At 46.6% G+C, this 21082-nt stretch overlaps 4 protein-coding genes across 4 annotated transcripts; all 4 read right to left on the bottom strand.

The window, feature by feature from the left end:
* Positions 1-1038: 1038 nt before the first annotated feature.
* GL218_06967 (putative glycosidase crf1) lies at positions 1039-2237 on the bottom strand (the record flags this gene model as incomplete). The annotated part of the gene is made up of 3 exons (XM_033583705.1): positions 1039-1112; positions 1173-2081; positions 2138-2237. 3 exons carry the CDS (start codon positions 2235-2237, stop codon positions 1039-1041), a joined length of 1083 nt encoding a protein of 360 aa, XP_033433162.1.
* A 5385-nt stretch (positions 2238-7622) lies between these two features.
* On the bottom strand, positions 7623-9335 carry GL218_06966 (Cytochrome P450 52A13; the record flags this gene model as incomplete). The annotated part of the gene is made up of 3 exons (XM_033583704.1): positions 7623-8535; positions 8600-9110; positions 9170-9335. 3 exons carry the CDS (start codon positions 9333-9335, stop codon positions 7623-7625), a joined length of 1590 nt encoding a protein of 529 aa, XP_033433163.1.
* A 1569-nt stretch (positions 9336-10904) lies between these two features.
* Positions 10905-12780, bottom strand: GL218_06965 (Beta-hexosaminidase 2; the record flags this gene model as incomplete). Its single annotated transcript, XM_033583703.1, has 3 exons — positions 10905-11330; positions 11388-12566; positions 12637-12780. 3 exons carry the CDS (start codon positions 12778-12780, stop codon positions 10905-10907), a joined length of 1749 nt encoding a protein of 582 aa, XP_033433160.1.
* A 2096-nt stretch (positions 12781-14876) lies between these two features.
* GL218_06964 (Aldehyde dehydrogenase) lies at positions 14877-18834 on the bottom strand (the record flags this gene model as incomplete). The annotated part of the gene is made up of 7 exons (XM_033583702.1): positions 14877-15881; positions 15981-16347; positions 16450-16632; positions 17301-17535; positions 17589-17867; positions 17923-18260; positions 18320-18834. The coding sequence occupies 7 exons, from the start codon at positions 18832-18834 to the stop codon at positions 14877-14879; spliced, it is 2922 nt and encodes a 973-aa protein (XP_033433161.1).
* Positions 18835-21082: the final 2248 nt, after the last annotated feature.

The following is a 21082-nucleotide window of genomic DNA, read 5'->3' as shown; positions in this document are numbered from 1 at the left end:
ACTAATTACCTAGGTACCTACTAGAGTATTTCTATCTCGTAACTATCTCCAAATACCAATGCGAGAATAACGTACTAAGGTTAGGCTAATTCACATCGGAATTATAAAAGATATGATCATCTATTACGTTATAATACTCACCTTCCTGACCTATCTAGGTAGTTATAACTATAACTATGCTAAAAAAAAACTATGCTTTCCTAACTCATAATAATGCATGTGACGCCCTATGTATGATGCCTTGTCATATCTTATCTATAACGATCATCCATCATATCAAGTCTAGACTTTTGCTGCTTGTTTGCTCCATTATACGCCCTTTACTTGCAGATGCCAACGCCAATGTTTCCCTATCCCGTGACCCGAGTCGATGTCTATTTTACTTCCATAGGTGCTTCTACCTATAATTATTACAAATTGCTCATAGTAAGCTATGTATGAGTAAGGAAAATATGTTCCTAAATATCGAAAATTCGGAATAAATAGTGCTTTGAGAAAGAGGGATCCTTCTTAGATAGCTAGGTAGTTAACGGGTATTAGCCTAGTTATTGGTCTGGTCTTTACGACGACGGCCCATATTCCGGCGTTAAGGTACCGAAAGGCCCGGTGATGAGGCGGTGAATCTTTGACTACCCAGGCTGATACTGCGATTGCGCTCTTTAAAGCGCAAATCCCGAAGAGGCAGTTATCCTTGCATACGTACGGCCTTTCCGTCCCGGTCGCCGCGATGGTCTTCGACTGGACAGAATCAGGTGCCTCAGGTACGTCGGGCTGGGGTTAATACGCTCGTATCGATTGGCCAGTTGATTTGCTGATAGACGTAACCGTAAACCTGCGCGGACACGTTCCCTAGTCCCAGGACTAAAGCATATGTCTACTTATTTGCGGTCTCCGATTCAGGAGAACTTGTGACGCACCCGGCCGTAAAACGTAAAATCCCCTACTCATAAGAAGTCATCCTCATAATAACACTTATTTTGCTTTTCGTCGTTTCTTACTCCGCTGTCTACCTCAGCGCAGTTGTCATACCGCAGTGCTTCAAGGCCAAAACCTTCGGCTACTCGCTAAGATGGCGCAGAGGGTGAAGATAAAGATGAAGTGGTACGTAGGGCCTAAAGAATATACATGTTAGTCTCATATCTGGGCGGCGGGGGAGGGACCTATGAACATACGTAAGATAGTTGAACTTGATGGTACTATCTTCCCCTCCGAAGTCATAACCCAACCCTCGGGTAAGTTATTAGAGGAGGTTGAGCCCTGGTTATCTGAACCTCCTATGCCTCCGGCAGGAACATTAGCCGATCCGGTCGCAGTCGAACCGCTCGCAACCGCAGTGCTAGTTAAAGTGCCGGCGTTACCCAAATTACCATTGACTTGGCCGCCGTCCGCCTGGATGGATTGCCATGAGCCGGAAGTATCACCGTAAGTATAAGAGTGACCTGTGCTGTAATCTGTCACCTTGACACTCTTTACGCTCATGCTAAACGGCCCCTGGGAGTAGTCGGTAGGACCGCGCGCCCAGTCGATCGTGCCCTGGGGATTATTAGAGTCGCCCCCAGACCATGCGCCGAATTTAACCTGCATTGGCGTTTGAGGGTATTGGCCCTGTTCGGCTTCCGAAGCTTGGAGCGTCCGCACCACGGTTCCGTCCACGGTCCAGACAACTCGATCACTTGTCCAATCTATCACGTAGGTAACGAAACCACCTTGGTTGTTTCCCATTTCATGAAACTGCCCACGGTTATAGGAAGCAGTTATCCCCTTTCCAAAATAGTTGGATTGTACCTCGGTCGAGTCGGCCCCCAGCCATTCCCAGTCGATCTCGTCGAGACAGTCGGATTGTAATACGAAGGAAGACACGATGCCGGCGCCAGGGGCAGCTTTCAAGCTAAGTTCGACTCGACCAAACATGATGTAGAAGACAGAAGAAAGCTGGGGCGCATCGCCGCTCTGTCTTACCGTAAACGTTACGCCGTCGGAGCCGTATGTGGGTTGGCCGCCTGATGTGGTGAAGGAGTTCACCTCTCCTTGCGTAAAGTCGACGTCTATGGCCATGCCAAGGGCGGTATCCGCGGGGCAGGCTAAGAGGTGTAAGCCATTGAAGTGCCAACTTGGGAGACTAGGAAGGTTGACTTACTTGAACTCAGAGGGTTGCATGATGTGTATGTCTGGGCTACACTTCGGCCTGAGAACAGCACAGAGGCCAATATTGCGCATCTCCAAATAGAAGAAGCCATGACAGCTGAAGCATGCATCTACAAGGATACGGGGATGGTGTGTGTATTGAGGGAGAGAAACAGATGTCAGAACTCCGAGTCAACGCTCAAATTATTGGTTACACTGGTAAAGAAAGTAGATCATGGGTAGTGCTATAGCGATCCTCGAAATGATCCCTCAATAGTAACGGTGTATGTATAGTATTGTACGACGTTATGCGCAAAAGGGAGATTATCTTTTGCCAAAAGGGTAAAAGAAGGGTTCTACAGATTGCAGAAAATATGCAAGTGACTCAACTGGTATAGGTAAGAATAGCAATGAGAAAGCAAGGGAAGTTTAGGGAGCGACGAAAAAGAAGAGAGATCCAACCACCCAATATATTCATGGCCCACGTAAGATCGTGGCAGATGGCAACATGGCAGCATGGCAGCATAGCAGCATGGGTAACACTACGCCGATACATCATCGTCATCTCCGACTGAAAAGAAATACGACAGATGTGAACAACACCTGCCAGGAAATGGAAGATAGTGGAACAAACAGGGTCTAGACCTTGAATACGAATATGAATTATGTGTATGTGCATGTGAGTCCATAGCAAACGATATTGGCATTGGTATTGGCATATGGTAGGTCAAAACTACTGACCGCTGGCGTTGCGACGTTAAGATGCGACCAACGGTGTCCCACGCTAAAGTTAATAGAGCTTAGTTGACTCAAATAGCGCCAAGCCAAGTGGCTCATAAAAGCTGGTTTAGCTGGTTTGGCTTAGCAAAGTGGACCTGACGTACCCGGAACAGCTGTGCCGGGATAAATCCATGAGGCTGGAGATGGATGACCTTTTTTTTAAGGGTGGCTGGAAAGTTTCGGGAAGCAAGGCACTTAGACTTAAGAAGGACAATTTAATGGAATCAATCTCCTTCCTCCTTCCGTGTTGGCAACGCCTAACCCGAAATCTTGGTTCCTTTCGGGAAGGAACATTACGTATGTTCCTTAACGAACTATATGTAGTGGACCTCGAGTTTTATCGGATCTCGATAAAATTACTCCAACGTCACTTTATTCTCCATCAATCAAACAGAGTCTAAAGTCGCACTGACCATAATCACATTCAACAATACCATCCAAAGCGACTGACGTCAAATCTATCACCACCATAGTCAATTTTCCTTTTAACTAGTTCTACAATTTACTTCCATGTTCTAGTCATCTATAGTCACACAATCCAAGTGTAAAAGAGTAATTCAATAGTTAAGTGGACTTTATGATGTTTAGGCACTAAGCAATCCAGCAACTATTTAACAATTCTCGCCCGTCCGGGAACGAAAATAATATTGATATTCCACATTCGCCTCGTCGGATACGCACGAGGAACTAAAACCCGAATATCACCCTATAGTATGATAATGTTAACTGACATATATATAATATATGTCTTCCCTTGATACTGGCTTCATAACACTGTCCTTGGTATCTGCGAAATAACCGCAGAACTCCAAGTACCACAGTGTTAGCCAGTCTTCTCTACTAGCTAGTATGGCTACTAGAGTTTGTAATCGACCATTCGAATGAGAATATAATAAAATGAAACGGAACGGAACGGAACGAACCCTCAGGCTATTCTAATCTGCTCGAGACAGACTACATATCACCAAAATAAAACAGCCTTATTAAGAGCCGAACTTTTTTCACCTTGCCCTCCCTCCTTTTTACATTCATTGAGGTCATCACGCCAGAAATCTCGTATCATACTATCGCATGACGATGGCAACCGTCCGGGTCCAAGATTTGATAGAGATATATCTGATGAGTGCTGGCTTAGCGCATTATATTGTCGTATCTCGCCGCCATTCATGTGAGAAAACAGCTCGTCATGGGGGCCAAGCATGAAGAACGAGTGTCCATCCACATCACTCTCAGCACCAGGAGGTATCAGTTTTGGGTCCCGCGCTTTTTTCCTGTGACGGCTGTTTTGGTTGAAGCGTCTAGATGGTTCAGTATAAGGTCCACCTCAATGCATCCAAAAGTTGTCTAAGATAATCTACTAACCTTGAACAATCCTCAACAAATAAACTCATAAAAGCTATCAGGAGAGGAACACGACCGAGCAGGAAAGATACCGAGACGTTGGAATGCGGTATCATGATGAAGATAACTGCAACGATCATAACCAAGGCCAAGAAAAAGTAATTGACGACGGCCTCCCAAATAAGAGCATTATGGACGAGTGTAGAGATCCCGAAGAGCCATAAAATGCTTACAGTGTCAGCACGACTCAATCAACGATGGGATAGGTACCTCACAGGTATCGGTAAAAGGCCTCTTCGTGCTGGAAAGCTGGTAGGAGCATAGCAGCACCGACCATGATACCTCCAGACAGCACTCTAATACGGTCGAACATGACCTTGTCCATACGTGCCTCAGAATAATCAAACATTGCCAACCGACCGGGGCGGCTAGTCGTATTAAAATTTGGGTGATGGTACGAATCAAAAGCCGCCCGTATACCATATATTATATAAATTTCAATAAACAGTTGAATGAGTGGACGCAATAAGGGATCTCTACAAGTGCGGAGGAAGGAGATTATTACCTGCTGAGTGTGGCTGGAGGAAACGGCGCCTGTTTACTTGTCCAGCCAGAGGCCTCTCTATTTAACAAGCAGGCGATTTTAGGAGGGCACCCGTTCTCATAATACAATCAACTAAAAGAGGTAGCCCGTCCTATCCGAGTAGAGAAGAGGCTATCGCGTTGCAGCCCAATATCTGTCTATACACGCCTTTTCGCCGCCGTGCGAAGAGGGGGGGTTGCCTTTGAGTCATTCAGGAATGGCATATAAGTAGGACTTTTCTTGTTAGCGGTTTGCCTAACTACAGTTCAACCAACAAATATATACCGAAGGAATACTCACCGAAAATCTAATGTATCATCGTAGGCATCTTATTGGAAGATGCTGTCATATAGCCTCGCAGTCAGCCTAGCATCGAAGGCTGCAGCTCACGGATATGTAACTTGCTGCGCCCCTTGGAGCCCAACTGGTATCATGCGGAGTAACACAACGCCCTGTAAAAAGTGTCATGATGTAAGACAAAGATCGTCAGAGTGTCAGCTAACCCTGCCTACATCACCTAGACTCCAATTTCTATAGCCATGCAAGCCGGCGAAGTTCAGCGAGGCCATTGGCCAACGCGTAAGCACCAAATTCGACTTTAGACCATCTCGGGAGAAAGTATAAGGGTCTCAGGGTAGAATGGTATTTTGATCGCTGACATCTTCAAATCGGTGCGCCTACATCATACGTCCTCCGATGTGTCTGAATTGAATCTACCGATCTTTCCTTCGCACATTCTTCAGATGTACGCAACATGTCGTTCATTCGGACCCCCTGGAAACCAGGTCTATCACCAACAATACATATTACCGTCACGGCGAAAACCCTCGCTTTCAGAACTTGCTGAGCTAGTTCCCGCCGTGACTTGTAGTTTTCTTACGACGTGTTATATCGTTCGCGCGGAATCGGCGCGGGGGGATGTTCTTGTAAATATCGACGTGCGTTGTCAGCCCAACCTCTCCCTCTCTTTTTTTTATTGATACCCTCCCGCTGAAAGCAACCGTTCCGACTCTCTAGTCTTATAGCCAAAGCCTCCTCCGCGCAGTCAGGCTCGACCTGCTGCTAAAAAACGTGCCACCGGGACTGGCACTCGGCTCCTGTCTGGTGTTGGGGTGTTGTCTATCGTCGTACACCCACCGCCGCCGGGACCGGGATCCGTACCAACCCGTCGTGTTCGCGGTCTGGATCGTCTGGGCCGTGTGCATCGGCTGGGGAACGGGCATAAGCGCCAACATGGTCACGCTGGGCATCGTGCCGTGGGCCGCATGCGCCGCCATGCTTAGCAGTTTCATCGGACACGTAGGAGCACGATGGGTCTTTAACAGGGAGATGTGTCAAGGCGTCTATACCATGAGTGTGATGAACGACAAAGGGATATCTTTCGATATGTGATTTCCGGCTGTTTTTTTCCACCATAAGGTTAAGAACTGCTCTTCTTCTAGCACGGAGACATTAAACGACGCTTTGACAGCAGTTACCGTGCTGTTAGTGCGGCTGGCGCATGTCTTTTTCGATATCTGTGTGTTATCCTTTTTTTTTCCTTCGGCACTCGAGGTTCCGACTTTCTTCACACATTTAGCGGCAGGGTCGCCTATAGCTGCCAATGACTAGAGATACCTACGAGAAATTAATAGGAGGAGGTAATTTGATTTCATAAATCGAGGGAGGTTATTTAAAGGAAAGGGAAGAAGGCCATGTAAAGCCATATTATGGAATCTACGATCTAACGGCGTTGTGCCATTATCACTCGCTTTATAATTCGCTTTATAATCATATACCTGTCAGATAGAACTAATAGAGACGAAGTCCTCACTATATTCCTTAACACAGTGGAACTGGTAGACATGCTATGGTTGCGCGTATCGTTTCTAATAAACACCATATTTATCCTCAGTAGTATCTTTGTGGCCTGTTGCGGGTTTACTGTGATGGTTCGTCTTTACAAACTGAGCCTGGCCACCTATATAATGATATTGGAGAGAGTGGAGGACAGACTGTTATTACTGCTTGATCACCCCCTATTTCCCTATTTCCCTATTTACACGATAGTATAAATAATAACCAAGTAAAATAAATATATAGTGTTGCTCGAGTAAAAGCTAGTCTATACTACACATTTCATATAAATTTACATGATAAGACATAATAACAGGCATAAATTTGCTTTCTCTCAGAAACCAAAAGGTGAAGACGACGTCGGATAAAAATAAAGATGCAACATAGGTACCCACGTAAACAAACATTTCTTCCGAAATGATATATCACTTTAGAAAGTCACACACACACCAGCTCGACACTTTTATTTATATAAAGGCAGCCATTTTAAAGGCACTTTAGACCCCCCACATACCTTTCTAAGCAGCTCAATCCTTCCGACATGTCTACCTAACCTATTGATTGTGTTGGTCAGCGGCGCACCGCTACTACCTACCTACCTACTACACACCCCGTCAGCTCGGCCGAAATAAATCGGACGAGCAAGAATTATGTACTTTAAAAAGGAATGACTGCCCAGACGCAACCAAAATTATTCAAACCGTCGTCAATTAGAGTTATACCGGCATATAGCTATACAGAAATTTGTCTTTCGTAGGTAGTTTCGTTTCTCGTATTCTGCGCGATAGCAGAATTGACCTGGTTAATGCTAGAAGGTATAGTATGATATATACGTGAAGTCACGGAGACTTGGATTCCATTAAACAAACAGCTTTTCTTACGAAGTCTCTACTTCTTCCTTTCATTCTTTTAATATTTCCTTTTTTCTTCTTTTTTTCTTTTCTGCTTTTCTATCATCTCACACCTTCTTCGCCTCCCACAGCGCAACCCTAACGCCATCTCCCGGTTTAATCACAACCTCGGACTTGAGCTTGGGTTTGCCCCCGTCAATCTCGTGCATGAAACTCTCCACGCGCTCGAACCGTTGGAACACGCGCGTGAGCACGTACGCCATCTCCGTCAGCGCGAACTGCTGCCCGATGCAGATGCGCGGGCCCCCGTTAAACGGGATGTAGCACCACGGCTTCGGCTGCCAGGAGAACCATCTTTCTGGACAATACACATCTGGGTCCGATCCGGCCGGGTACAGGTCGGGCCGGCGCTGCATCACTAACGTCGAATATCCGATCGCCGTGCCCTTTAGCACCGGCAGCGGCAAGGAGCCGTCGGGCCCGCCGCCGCGCGGGAGTGTCGTGTCTTTGAGCGCGGTGCGTACGTTGTACGGCACAGCGGGGTACAGGCGTAGGGTCTCGTTGATCACGTTCTGTAAGTACTTCATGCTCTTCAGGTCGGCGTACGTAGGCGTGCGGTCTAGGCCGACGTGCTCGATGATCTCTTGGCGGATTTTGTGCACGACTTCGGGATGGCGGCCGAGCTCATAGAATGTGAAAGATAGTGTGGAGGCGGTGGTATCGCGGCCGGCAAGGAGCACGGCGACGAGTTGGTCACGGAGTACTTTCCGGTCGCGAGTGAAGGAGGCAAGCTCGTGTAGGAAAGTATAGTCCTGGTCGGACTTGGTCTTGGATGCCAGTTCCTCGGGACTGAGGCGCAGTGCGCGGTCGATATAGATGTTGCAGAGTTCGTTGACCACCTTGAGGCCTTGGCGGAAAGTCTTCTTAGGCACGAACGGGTCGAGCGGGCCAGCACGCGCGCGGATATTCTGGACTCTCTGCACCTCGTTGAAAGCGTCGGCGAAGGGCTCACGTGGTTTTCTGTTGCGTGTAAGCTATTTCCGTCCCCTGACAAGGGCAGATGGGAAGCGCAGGGTATTCTTACGTGAGGGACTGTACGTCCAGTCCTAGCAGGAAGTCGGTAGCGACATCGAGAGTATATCTATATAAGAGATCACAGATATCGAATGGTTTACCGTTACCGGCCTCAATATCGACCTTTTGCTCCTTGCCATCCAGAACACCGCCATTCGCTATAGCTTTGAAGAAAGTTTCAAGATGAGACTCAAAGCAGTTCAAGTCGCTGATACGCTCCCTCGAGAATTGAGGGCGGATGAGCTGTCTACTAGCATGCCACTGATGGCCGTCGGTAGCAAAGATACTGTCGCCGAGGAACTCGCTCCACTCCTTATGGAACTGCTCGCCCTTACCAAAATCCGCGAACTGGGTAGCGAGGACCGCCTTAATGTTCTCGGGGTCGGCGGTCGTGACTACGCGGTTTCCGAGAAGGACGGACTCGGCGGTGTAACTGGGTTTATCGGCCACAAACTGGAGGAATACCTCGTAGCTTGTGTGGGTGATGGAACCGACGATCTGTTTCTTGATGATATCTATGCCTGTTCTACTTGTCAGGGTACTAACCTCTGGATAGCATTTGTCTCTCATGGACACTTACCGAACGGTGCGTTACTCTTGATCTGAAGACCCCGGACGCCGAGCCGTCGCAGTCGAACTGTTTCGTCAATTTTGACATATATAGTCCATAGGGCATAGACGACACCGAGGACTATGATGGCGGATTTAAGGGACACATGGTCCAACGCCGTTTCGATCAACCCCATGATTATGAGCAAAACGAAATGAACGAAGGTTTAGGGTAGCTGTCGAATCTAGCTCAGTCTTTGACTTCTTATACCGATCTTTATATTTAAGCGAACATAAGGTGAGTACGAGGCCAGTCATCTACGATTACTATACATTGTATCACATTGGGTCTGTCGAGAACGAATATGTTCTGTTAGACAGAACACTTCGAAGCGATACGGTCCCGCGGGGTCCGCGGGCGAGGAAACCCCAGGGGTAGAACCCAGTTCATTAGGAGAACAGGCTTCTAGCCGACAAACAGCGGTCGACATGAGTAATGTGACACAGATACATTTGGTATCGCGTTCGCTAGTTTACAGCGTTCATGGGGTATATCCCTAACCTACCTAGGTGTATCCAGTCGGGAGAGGAGGAATACAGGAGGCCGAGAAGTTGAGATAATTATTGACAGGATCGGCTGATTCATGGTCCTTGACTAAGCTATTCCACCGCTGAAGCGTTGAAGCTATACTCTTTACGTTTGGCGTGCCTATTATTCCGATTCACCTTACCCACTTGGACGTTGAAGATCGACGTTATAGGTGTGCGAATATGGTAATACCGAGGCGTCTCAGAAACCGGATGCGGGGTGACGTATTACATGACTTGCGTTTGGCACATACCTATCGTTGATTGCGTATATCGTATTTTTATTTAAAGGCGTGACGCAGATCTCGCTCTTATCCCGTTGACAGGTAGGTTAGGTAACTGTAACCTGGCCGGGTTACCGCATCTAAGGTAACTATCGTCGTGTAACGCGTAAGAACATATCTATATCTCGTCAGTCTGGCTCGCTAGAGGAAAGTTGCCGAACCCGTTTATCGTAGCTCGACGAAGCGATGACTCCATAATAACTTGAGTTAAATACGACAAGGGTATAGCTACGGATGAATTCATTACACCGATTCATCAAGAATATGAATCTGCTAAAGATTTATTGAGTATCGTGATGCCGACTCCGAACACAACAGTGGGGACTCAAGTTCTGTTGTGTTTGTTGAAGTAAAAGTATGAAATGTATTGAGGTAGATAATGTGCTGACAGAAGGATATTAGACTTTAAAGCCTTAAGACATCTGTATATAGTATGTATATAGTAAAGACGCAGCTTCTCATTGACGAGCCATGAATGTGCGGAAGGTGCAGTAAGACGTACCTAGGTAGGCAAGAGGTAGGCATAAGGGTCTTACATGATAGTCTGGCACTAGCCGAGGCAAAAGTATAAATCCTACGAATATGGGAATTGCGCCCCCTAGACGTCACTTCTTAATGTCAACTTCATATAGGTAGACTTACATTAAATTTATTATTGCCATAGAAAGACAGACTTAAACACAATCTATCACATATACCGAGTCTTACGGGCTTCGTTTCCTATTTCAACACAGCAGATATCAACTCGAGGATCAAGCTGTCATATTATCAATCCTCCATATTTAGCTCCTTTTTAGCTAGATATGTAAAAGTATTAAGTATGTACAAGAAGATCGTCGTTGACGCGAAGAGCGCGGCGCTAAATTTTTTTTTGAGGCGTGATGGTATAGTCCTTTATTGGAAGAGGCACGTATTAGGATCCATACCCTGCGTGCAGTACACCATTTGAATTGGCTCGGCCCTAACCCCACGCGCCAACATACGCTCGCGGAACTCAGCTAGACGCGGCGCTGCGTCGAGCTGCGTTCGGTTCTCTCCCGCGGCGTCAAGGCGGCCCGACCAGAGCACTTCGCCTGCGGCACTAGCGCGCGGCCATAGGATACTGTCAAGATTAACTTCGTCAATAGCTTCCGCCCATGCACCGACTTCACCGCCGATGACTAGTTCAGCCTCTTCGTCGGTTAGGCCCGCGCGCGGGTCATACGAGTAGATCAGACGCCAGTTCTTGGTTGGCCCACACCAGTCGTTGAATGGATAGTTCTCCTCGAAGGACTCGCCCTCGGCAAAGTTAAGCCATTGGCCGCGGCCGCAGTCGAGGTACTGGGATTGTTGTTAGTAATGGTTCAGAAATGGCTTAAGAGTGCTGAATCTACTTACCCAAAAGTTGTAGTTACTAGTAATGACCTTGTGGCCATTAGCTGTGAGGCTCTTAATAGCCGCGTCTCCAAGCCAGGATTGCACCACAACGTCGTCTCCAATAGTAACGTTGTAGCTCGCAGGGATCTCTTCCCAGACCATAGGTACCAAGCCGGCCTTGCGCACTCGCGCGTGGTGCTTGTCGATGAACTTTTGTAGGAGTGGCACGATTACCGATGAATCGTTCGTACCAACCGTAGGGTCGAGGTTGTACTCGTTGAAGTTGACCTCGTCACCACCCGTATGGAAGTAAGCTGAGTACGGGGCGAGCCTTGGCAGGAGATCGTCCATCAACGTGTCGAGGAAGGGGTCTACCTGAGGCTCGTTGAGCTTGAGCTGACCGCAAGGAGGCTCGGCGCAGTAAGTTGTCCACGGAGATGCGCCCCAACCCGTAATCAAGTCCGGATGCGACAGAGCCGCGACGCCGAAGTGTCCAGGGGAGTCGATCTCAAAAATAGCTTGTACACCGCGCTGGATCGCGTACGTCTGGATGGCTGCCACGTCGACAGGCGAGTATGTCTTTCCCTGAGCATATGCGCCTTTCTGGTGGAGTTCTGGAAGCGAGGGGATCTCCAGCGGCCAGGACTGCGAGTCCGTAGCGTGGATATGAAGTCGGTTCAACTTGCTCCACGATAAGGCATCGATGGTTCGGTAGATGGCGTCGAGGGGAAGGTAGTTTCTAGAAACGTCAAGAAGGATACCTCGGTGGTCATATTGAGGCGCGTCGGTAATCTTGACCGGAGCTAGCTTGGTGTAAATAGGACCCTTGGAGTGCTTAAAAAACAGCTGCGAGAAACTCTCAAGAGCTCGAAGAACACCCGTGGAGGAGACGGCTGTGATCCTGGCCTTGCCGTTGGCGTTGAGAGTTAGGTTGTACGACTCGTCAACATCACCCGCGAGGGGCTTAAACGTCTTTGCCGTGTCCTTTCCAGTCTGAACAATCTCGAGCCAAGTTATGTAAGTCTTGTGCTGCCAGAGACTTGGTTCCGTCTGCTCGAGCGCTAGTCGCGGGTACAACTTCCACGGGATATAATTATTATCCAGGATATTCTTCACCATACGTGAGACTCCTCCTTTGACGATCTCCTTGCTGGAGAACTTGGGGCCGCCGAACGGGATGTAATTCTTGATCCAAGGAATCTACCAAATAAATTAGTTTATGTTAACATTTGCAGCATGGCCTAGATGCCTAAAAGAAAAACTAGCATACTTTATCTCCATTGTAAGTAACTAACAGAACGTCTCCTATCCAAAGCGTAGAGTTGCCCGTGCTAATGGACTCCGGAATCGGCCAGATAGCCTGGACCGACGTGACGGTAAGCAGTAACAATGAGAGGACGGCTTTCGACCACATGACGCCGATGGTAGAAGGTTGTAGAACACGAAAACCAAGAAAAGACGGAAGGAGGATGGAATTAATGAATGTCTAGGAGTGGATATCGATCTTTAATACAGATCTTATCCAATGCTTTCCCCCCAGCTAGGCGCGTCCAACGATTGCGACGATAAGCTGATTCGAGGCCGGGGTCCGTTTGCCGTTCCAACAAACAACTCCAACTCCTACGAGGTGTCCCTATGACAGCTGTACGAGGTGTCCTCTCAGCGTCGCGAACCGGGTTTTTGGAGCCGGCTTCCTATCCAGACTAGGGCGCAGCTACTCCTGCAATTATAGGCAATCTACCCGAGAGGCGATAGATGGAGGAGGGCAGGTCGAATAGGTCGGAAAGCTGCCTCCAAGATCCCGGGATTCGTCCTTCGCTATCTCTCCCGCTAGCACGCGTCGCAACGTTACTTTGTTAGACGGTGCCGTCGTGTCGGTTCTGCGGCGACGACTGCGTGATAAGGCGATATGCACTGACAGTTGAACGAAGGTTGCTGAACCTGGAGAAAAGCTAGGTGGCGGGGAAGGAAGTTTTATTATTTTCTTTTTTTATTTCTAGACATTTTTAGGTATGTATTGTTCCCCTACATACATACACGGGAATGGGAAAGTAGATCTCTATGCAGTACGTGCTTAACGAGATTGATATGATTGATTGGTTCGTTAATTAATGCAGGTCCTCTTCTTTCATCTAAAGGATCGAGAATAAATGCCCACTCGGCTAATCTTTGCACATAAACGGTGCCAGGGGCAATGTTCTTTTCGGGACAGCTCATTAAAATAAAAATAAAAAGATCCCAAAGCGACCCTTGGCAATTGATCCTGTTATTATTGAGGTCCTCTCTCTTCTTCTCGTGTAGGATCGTACCTTAAGAGAATACGGAAGGGATCTTCACCCCATGATTTACCCTATATGGACTAAACCGATTGGACCAAGGCCGAAAGAATGGCCCAGCATAAGGTAGCATAGCATACAACGCCACCAAAGAACCTGTCAGTCAGCCTGTCCTGTTACACCAAGCCAGTACCGGTATGAGGTAGCATGGGCATCATCATCTGGGGAAAATGGAGAAGACGTCAATATATCTTAGTGTAACGGCCCAAGACCCGGCCAGGCGAATTAGCCCACAGACGGGCGACGGATACGATTTAAGTTGTTATTTAAGTTACCTAACGGGCATCCGGTACATGGCGTTCGTCGACATCTGTTCGCCGGTAGTTGGCGTTGACGTTCGCGGCCGCAAGTGCCGACGAGAGAGTTTTGAAAAAAAAAAAAAAAAAAAAAAAAAAACCATGCCCCTTGTCAAGACGGGAAGACCGTCAACAACCTAACAAACGGACCTTGCTAACTAGTACCTACCTACCTACCTACCTAACTACATAGCAGCTAGTTAGCCCCGTTTGTGCGTTAGTTTTACGCGTGCAGCCGCGTGGCAATGCCCGACAACCTTCTACCTAACCTACCTAGTTCGTGGGATCGCGCGAGTGGAAATAGGGTGCACTATACATAGAGTTAGCTCTGGGGACCGAGCACATGTCAAAATTCTACCTTCTAATAACGACTATAACAAGGCGATCATAATTGCTGACTTGCAGAATGTTAGCTGAGCCCTACGAAAAGGAGACCACGGTAATATGGACCAATTGACGAATCACGAGCAACATTAGAGACCAGGATTCAATACACTACATAATGGAGCTAAAGAATCCCAGTTCGAGAAATTCAGGCGATGGGCCTGCTTATCATGCTGTCATGTCAGGAACGGCAGACTTCCAAGGAACAGGCAGCTCATATTCGCATATGTAGGTATTCCTTCCCTCCTGCTTCCGTCGTCGTGTGGAGCCGAACCAAGCAATGCAATTTTAAGCTCCCAATGCCGCGATCCTTCAGCCTAAACCCCACCTAGCAATGGGGCTCTCACCTTATCCTATGAGAGGAAACATGTAAGAACGGTATAACTAACACAAATTGGAAAGCAATATTAAGTTAGACTATTAAGTTCCAACAGTTGATATCATTACAGGATTGATCTGCCGTACTTTTCTGAGGCCGACGGACTCTGATGTTCTTACAATTTCTGACCTAGATTCACATGAATGGACTTGGTTTGCAAGTATCCGGCGAGACCAGCTTCTCCTAGCTCTCGGCCGATACCGCTCTGCTTCACACCTCCGAACGGGACTCTGAAATCCGAATCGTTGGAAGAGTTGATCCAGACCATACCCGCCTCGATGCGCGCGGCAACGCGATGAGCAAGCTCGAGGTTCTGGGTGAAGATAGCTGAGCCTAGTCCGTAGGTGGTGTCGTTCGCCATCGTGATTGCTTGATCTTCAGCCTTGAACGGCACGATGACAACGAAAGGGCCGAACACCTCCTCTCGGTAAATCTTCATGCTATCCTTTACATTGGTGAAGACGGTAGGCGCGACGAAGTAACCCTTTCCATTGAGCGGACAAGGGATACCTCCGTCCGTTAGTGTGGCTCCTTCTGACTTACCTGATTCCACAAAGCTCAGGACCCTCTCGTACTGCGCCTTGGTAACTTGAGGGCCTTGGAATGTACCCTCCTCGAAGGGGTCGCCGACCTTGCTCGTGTTCTTGACCTCCTCCCGGAACTTCTCTACGAATTTATCGTAGATGTTCTCTTGGACGAGGATACGCGAGGTCGCCGTGCAGATCTGGCCCATGTTGCTCATGATTCCGGCATGCGCCCATTTCGCTGCTTGCTCGATATCAGCGTCTTCGAAGACTAGCAGAGGAGATTTACCACCAGTTTCGAGGGTGATGTTCTTCATGTTGACGCTAGCTGTCTTCATAATCTGCTTTCCTGTTACAGTCGAGCCGGTAAAGGCAACCTTGTCGATCTCCAGATGGCTTGCGAGCGCATGGCCAGCCTCTCTACCATACCCATTGGTAATGTTGACAACTCCGGGAGGGAAGCCAGCCTTGGGTATGAGACTCGCCAAGTATAGGATGGATAGAGGAGTTTGCTCAGCAGGCTTCATGACAACTGTATTTCCACAGGCAAGTGCTGGTCCCAATTTCCATGCCGCCATCGCCATTGGGTAGTTCCACTATGTTATTCAGATATTAGTATTCAATCACATGTGTGAGATCACATGTCAGATCCTACTAATAGGTGAGTGAAGGATGTCATGAAATATCGCACTTACAGGGATGATCTGAGCGCAGACTCCAATAGGTTGTTTCAATGTGTAGGCAAACTTCTGGTTTGTGGTGGGAATAGTTTCGCCGTGGATCTTGTCAGCATAGCCAGCATAGTATCGAATGGTATTGACGACCTCAGATACGTCTCCATGAGAGTCGCCAAGTGGTTTGCCATTATCCCAGGTTTCGATAGTGGCTAGGATATCCTCTTCTTGTTCGATTATATCCGCCAATTTATACATCATCCTACCGCGATCAGTTGGAGAGATATCTCGCCATGACTCATGGTTCAGTGCAGCTCTTGCAGCAGCTACGGCTTTATCAATGTCTTCGACGCTAGCTGCTTCGACAGAACATATTTCTTGCTCATTTCTAAAAGTTGAATTGATTAATATCTAGATGAGTACCTAAGTTATATTTAAGAAGGAAGAGGTGAGGGAAGGGAAGGGAAGGGAAGGGAAAGGGGAGTCTAACGTCGGGTTAATGCTCGCAATCTTGGCCCCTGAGCTTGATTTAACGAATTCATTATTAATAAAAAGACCGGTAGGGAGGGTAAACTTCTTGCCGTTTGGGGCAGTGAGATCAACCTTTAAGTCAGCCATGGTTGATAATAGCTTAGTTAAGTTGTTGTTTTTATTTAAACGGCGAGATGTTAAACTAGAGCGAATAGTAGCTCTGGCAATAGATTGAAACATGACCAGAGGGGGGCAGCGGTTTCCCACTTCTCGTTTTATAATATCGCTATCTTCCTATCAGGCGGGCGGACGAATGGCACTGAGGTGATTTTTTGTGGCAAGAGGTTCCCCGCATCAACACAGTTATCGGTAACTACGTTTTTAACAGTAACCATACTATAGGTACAGATGGTACAGATAGATACACCAAGTCTCTAAGCTATAGGTACCTAGATATGATGCCGCAGGTAGGCGCGTTCGTCGGCGGGGGTTTGTAGTAAGTCTAGGTACTTACCTAAGTTAATACCTAATGCTTACGTTCTTGTCCCGGTTACGCTTATCTCCTAGACTGCGATATGGAGAAACTCTATCTCTTACGTTAGGTAAAAAAACGTACCTAAGGTATACAGCCCCGCTGAATTACCTACCAATCATATTCTAATTCGCATAGGTAATCTATCAAGTATTACAGAAGAGTATAAAACTAGCGGCTCAACGGATCTTTTCTACGTGCTAAGGTAAAACGTAATGTTTTAAACGTTAGTTAACTCATAATCTAACTAGTTATTGTCTATAAGAAAAGATTCTAGTTTACATAGAGGACGAATAACAAGACACCATATGTTACTATACCCATAAACTTACACATACCATTCCCCCTCTTCAGGACATCTAACATTAGATGACTCACCGCCGAAGCCAAGGTGCATTACCGTGTTTCCACTCTCCTCGCTCATAGCCTCGGCAACGTCACTTGGTAGGCATGTAGCACCCCATTTCAGTTTCGATTGAGACAATTCCAGCAGCATTTCTTCTTCTCGGTCGTCGAAATCATCCGTTGCTAGCCTCCTGATATCATCTTCATGGTCATGGGTGTTGACGACCACTGAACTCATTAGTCATAGTTGACATTGCTATTTTGATATATGTTTAACTTGCCTTCATCGTTCGAGGGTGAACCTGCTTGGCTTTGAACGTCGGCCGGTGGGGATATAAAACAGTGGCAAGCTGCTGATATAACTAACGAGTCTGAGGCCCCTATCACCATCTTCCCCTTAGGCTTTCGCAGGCTGAAGAGCAATGGTAAGGGCATGAGGACACAACAAACAATGAAAAATGACAGCATAGCAGGTGGTGAATATCCGAAAGAGACCAAAGAGTTATCAGAAACCTGGAAATATGCTTTCGTGTTTTCCGCATAGCTTCTTCCCCAGAATCCTGTTAATCCATTATTATCATGCTCTTAGTAAAGACGCCATTTAGATATACATACCACCTTCGATTATGTACAAAAATAATGCATTAGACAAGAGCCAGTGGCAGGCCACGCTCATAGTTATGAGGGGTATGCTATACTTATAAGGCAGTTGTAACCTATAGCTCGAGACTTGCTGGCCTCTAGGATGGGAAACCCGAAGGGGTTGATATTTTAGGCTGTAGGAGTTCCACTCCCGCTCAACTTGGAGGCGAGTAAAAAATCCATTGTAAGAGAAGTAGCAGATTGATAATAGAAGCTGGGGACTATTAGAAGCAATAATCACGAGTAGATACCCAGCCCCGTCCATTCCACCACTTCTTCGGTTCGTGTCTGACTGGCCGAATGGTCCCTGGCTAGGCGGAATTAATATCTATAACATACAATATTAAACTATAAGCTCCTTAGGACTTACAAGGAAAATGTGTTTGACTCGTAAGAGAGTGCAAGCCCTGCAGACAGTAGTCCCATTGAAGGCAGCAGTAATAGAATATACGTGCGGATCCATACAGCCCGAGGTATAGTTGATATATAGCGCCTCTCTAGATCAAACCACTGGCGAGGTTTTGTTGTTTCTGTTAAGGAAGATACCTCATCTGATGACCAGAACCGGCGAGATTGAATATTAAGCCGATTGCTATCAATAATATCCAGTGACCCAAGCCCGCTCGTGTAGTCATCGGGTTTAGCTATAAATGATGCTATGGCATCACCTGGTGTAACAATTGTGTACTCCGGTAGCTTCCAGAGAACCACGGCGCACTGGATGACTTTGGTAAACGTGCAGATAATGACAACAAGCAGCAACATATTTGATATACCGACCTTGCAGACTCTCGGATAAGATTCGACGAGACAGTGCTTGACCGGCAAATTGTCAAACTTCTCATTAAAACCAAACTCGGCCTTTAAACTTGGAGACAACACCATCCGTTTGTGTAAAGAAATCATCCAATCTAATGGCATGGGTCCATCTATGCCTTTCGTCATGTCATCAGTTGGAAATATGTATCCGCAATTATTATTGCACTCTTCCCTGTCGTATCTTGCTTTTCGTGTTATGTTGCATTGTGTGGAGTACCATAATGAGTTAACACGATTAGGAGGGACGTATCTGTCCCATTGCAGAGATAAGTCATAAGTTAAGTTGAAGACTTCGTTCCTACGCCATCCCTTTGTATTGTTCATGCCATTCTCGACAACGATAACTACGTCGCGGCGTTGGTTTCTCGGCTTGCAAGATATATACTCAGCAAGGCAGGCATTGGGATCCAAATTATCCCAGCTTCTCCCAATTTTTGCTGCCTTGCTAATATCCCGCATAGGCTCTGACATCTTATCCAAGTATTGTTCCAGGGGAACCACACCGCCGAAGCCGCTGAACTGATTACTACAAGAAGATTCATTATCAAGACAGTCCACAGGGTGTGATGATCCGGCAGGTGCTAGGCTGGCCCCTGGGGGAAAGAATTCCGCACCTTGCGTAAAAGCTTCAGTTGCAATAGTAACCTGCCAACTTGAGCCTTGGAATTGTGTTTCGAAAATAGTACTATTAAAAAAAAGATGTATGGGAAGAGATGATAAGAGTAGGACGCTCCAGCATATTCTTTTAAAATAAGAAACAAGCCCCATGTTCTTGAAAGATGGTATTCCAATATCCATAGAGCGTAGGAACATGTGAGCTTTGTCGATATCTTGACGTGATGGGGAGCTTATAATTTGCATGAAGTAGTTGGAGGACGCCAAAATACCGGTTGATAATATATTGAGAAGCAAGTGAAGTATCGTGTTAAGTCTAGACGTGCGGTTGCATTCTCCTTCGAATATAATAGTAGTTCCATTTATGGAGGTTCCTGGCCTCTCGAGACTTATGATAAGGCATACTAATAACGAAATTCCGCACATTGATATTAGAGCGATATTGATGGATCCAGTCCGCCGCCAAGCGTCTCGCTTGATGTCTTTGGATGATACCATGTTCACCTCAATGTTCTTAAATTGTAGATAGAGGCCGAATGAGAACGAATGAGAATAATCATAGGGTAACTTACGCATGAAACTAACACCAGGGAAGTTAATATAGTAGATTTACCTTTCGATGTTAAGTTTCTCGCCTAGGAAATGAAAATCTGCCTTACTGTCTCAGCCACCGCACCAAGGCATTTATAGCCCCTTGACACAACATATGAGTTACACAAGTGGCGGGTGATGCTACGAGTGGGAGTCAGAAATATAAAAGATCCTTGGCCGATAGATTCCCCCCTCCCTCTCCCATCAATGAGAAACAGTGATATCGCGACTTGATAGCAATAAAACCCGAATATCCGCACAATAATATAATCCATCAAAATTTTTTTTTTGATATATCATAGGAACATGAGACTCCCAATTTCTAGCATATTCCGCTTGAATAATAAATATATTTGCTCGTTGAGACGACAAGGTCAGAACCAATACGAACCCAGGACAGCTCAAGGCCAATATGTAGAATCCGGAGCATTCGAAAGAGCAAGAACAGAGAGTACAAGCAGGACTCGGGATTTTAACGATTTACAGCACCCCCCGGGGCCAAAATGGAGTTTAGTTCGGACGATTCGTCTTTTATTCAATGGGTCCCGACTCTTCTTTGACATTACGTTGATCATTATCTTATCGCATCATGATGGTGTTATCATTTATGCTATAATCGATATTACCATCGTAGGTTCCTTACCTATTCTTATTTCTCAAATAAAATTGAGGACCCGAGTTGACGAAGATCAGGCTGGCTTTCTCATACTATGGGACTTGTTAGAAAAATTTTGCTTAAAGAGCGACAGCCCCTACACTACGACATCTAAAATATCTATCTCCATAGAGGTAGCCATACCAATTGGGATAGTTGTTATGATGTATTTTGTTATTATATATCAAGATATAGATTATCTAGGGTTGGATATTTACAACCCTATTCATATTTCTACAACCCTCCTATGGGTGCCTGTCGTGTAAGGTCATTGAAAGGATTTGCCTGCCTAGGTATTTAAGGTACCTGTAAATGCTAATATGCCATTTTCTTTAGAATCATAAGCGGGGTGTTGATTTATCATCTGGTAAGAAGCTACATCCAGAGACGACATGATCGAAAGATCCGGCCAATTGTAGTGTTTACCAGGACTGGGGATCCAGTCGCTGTTAT

Source organism: Daldinia childiae (assembly GCF_008694065.1).
Source record: "Daldinia childiae strain JS-1345 chromosome Unknown Scaffold8, whole genome shotgun sequence".
Lineage (NCBI taxonomy): Eukaryota > Fungi > Ascomycota > Sordariomycetes > Xylariales > Hypoxylaceae > Daldinia > Daldinia childiae.
Note: the sequence above shows the minus strand (reverse complement) of the source record. Positions and strands in the feature narration are given on the sequence as shown.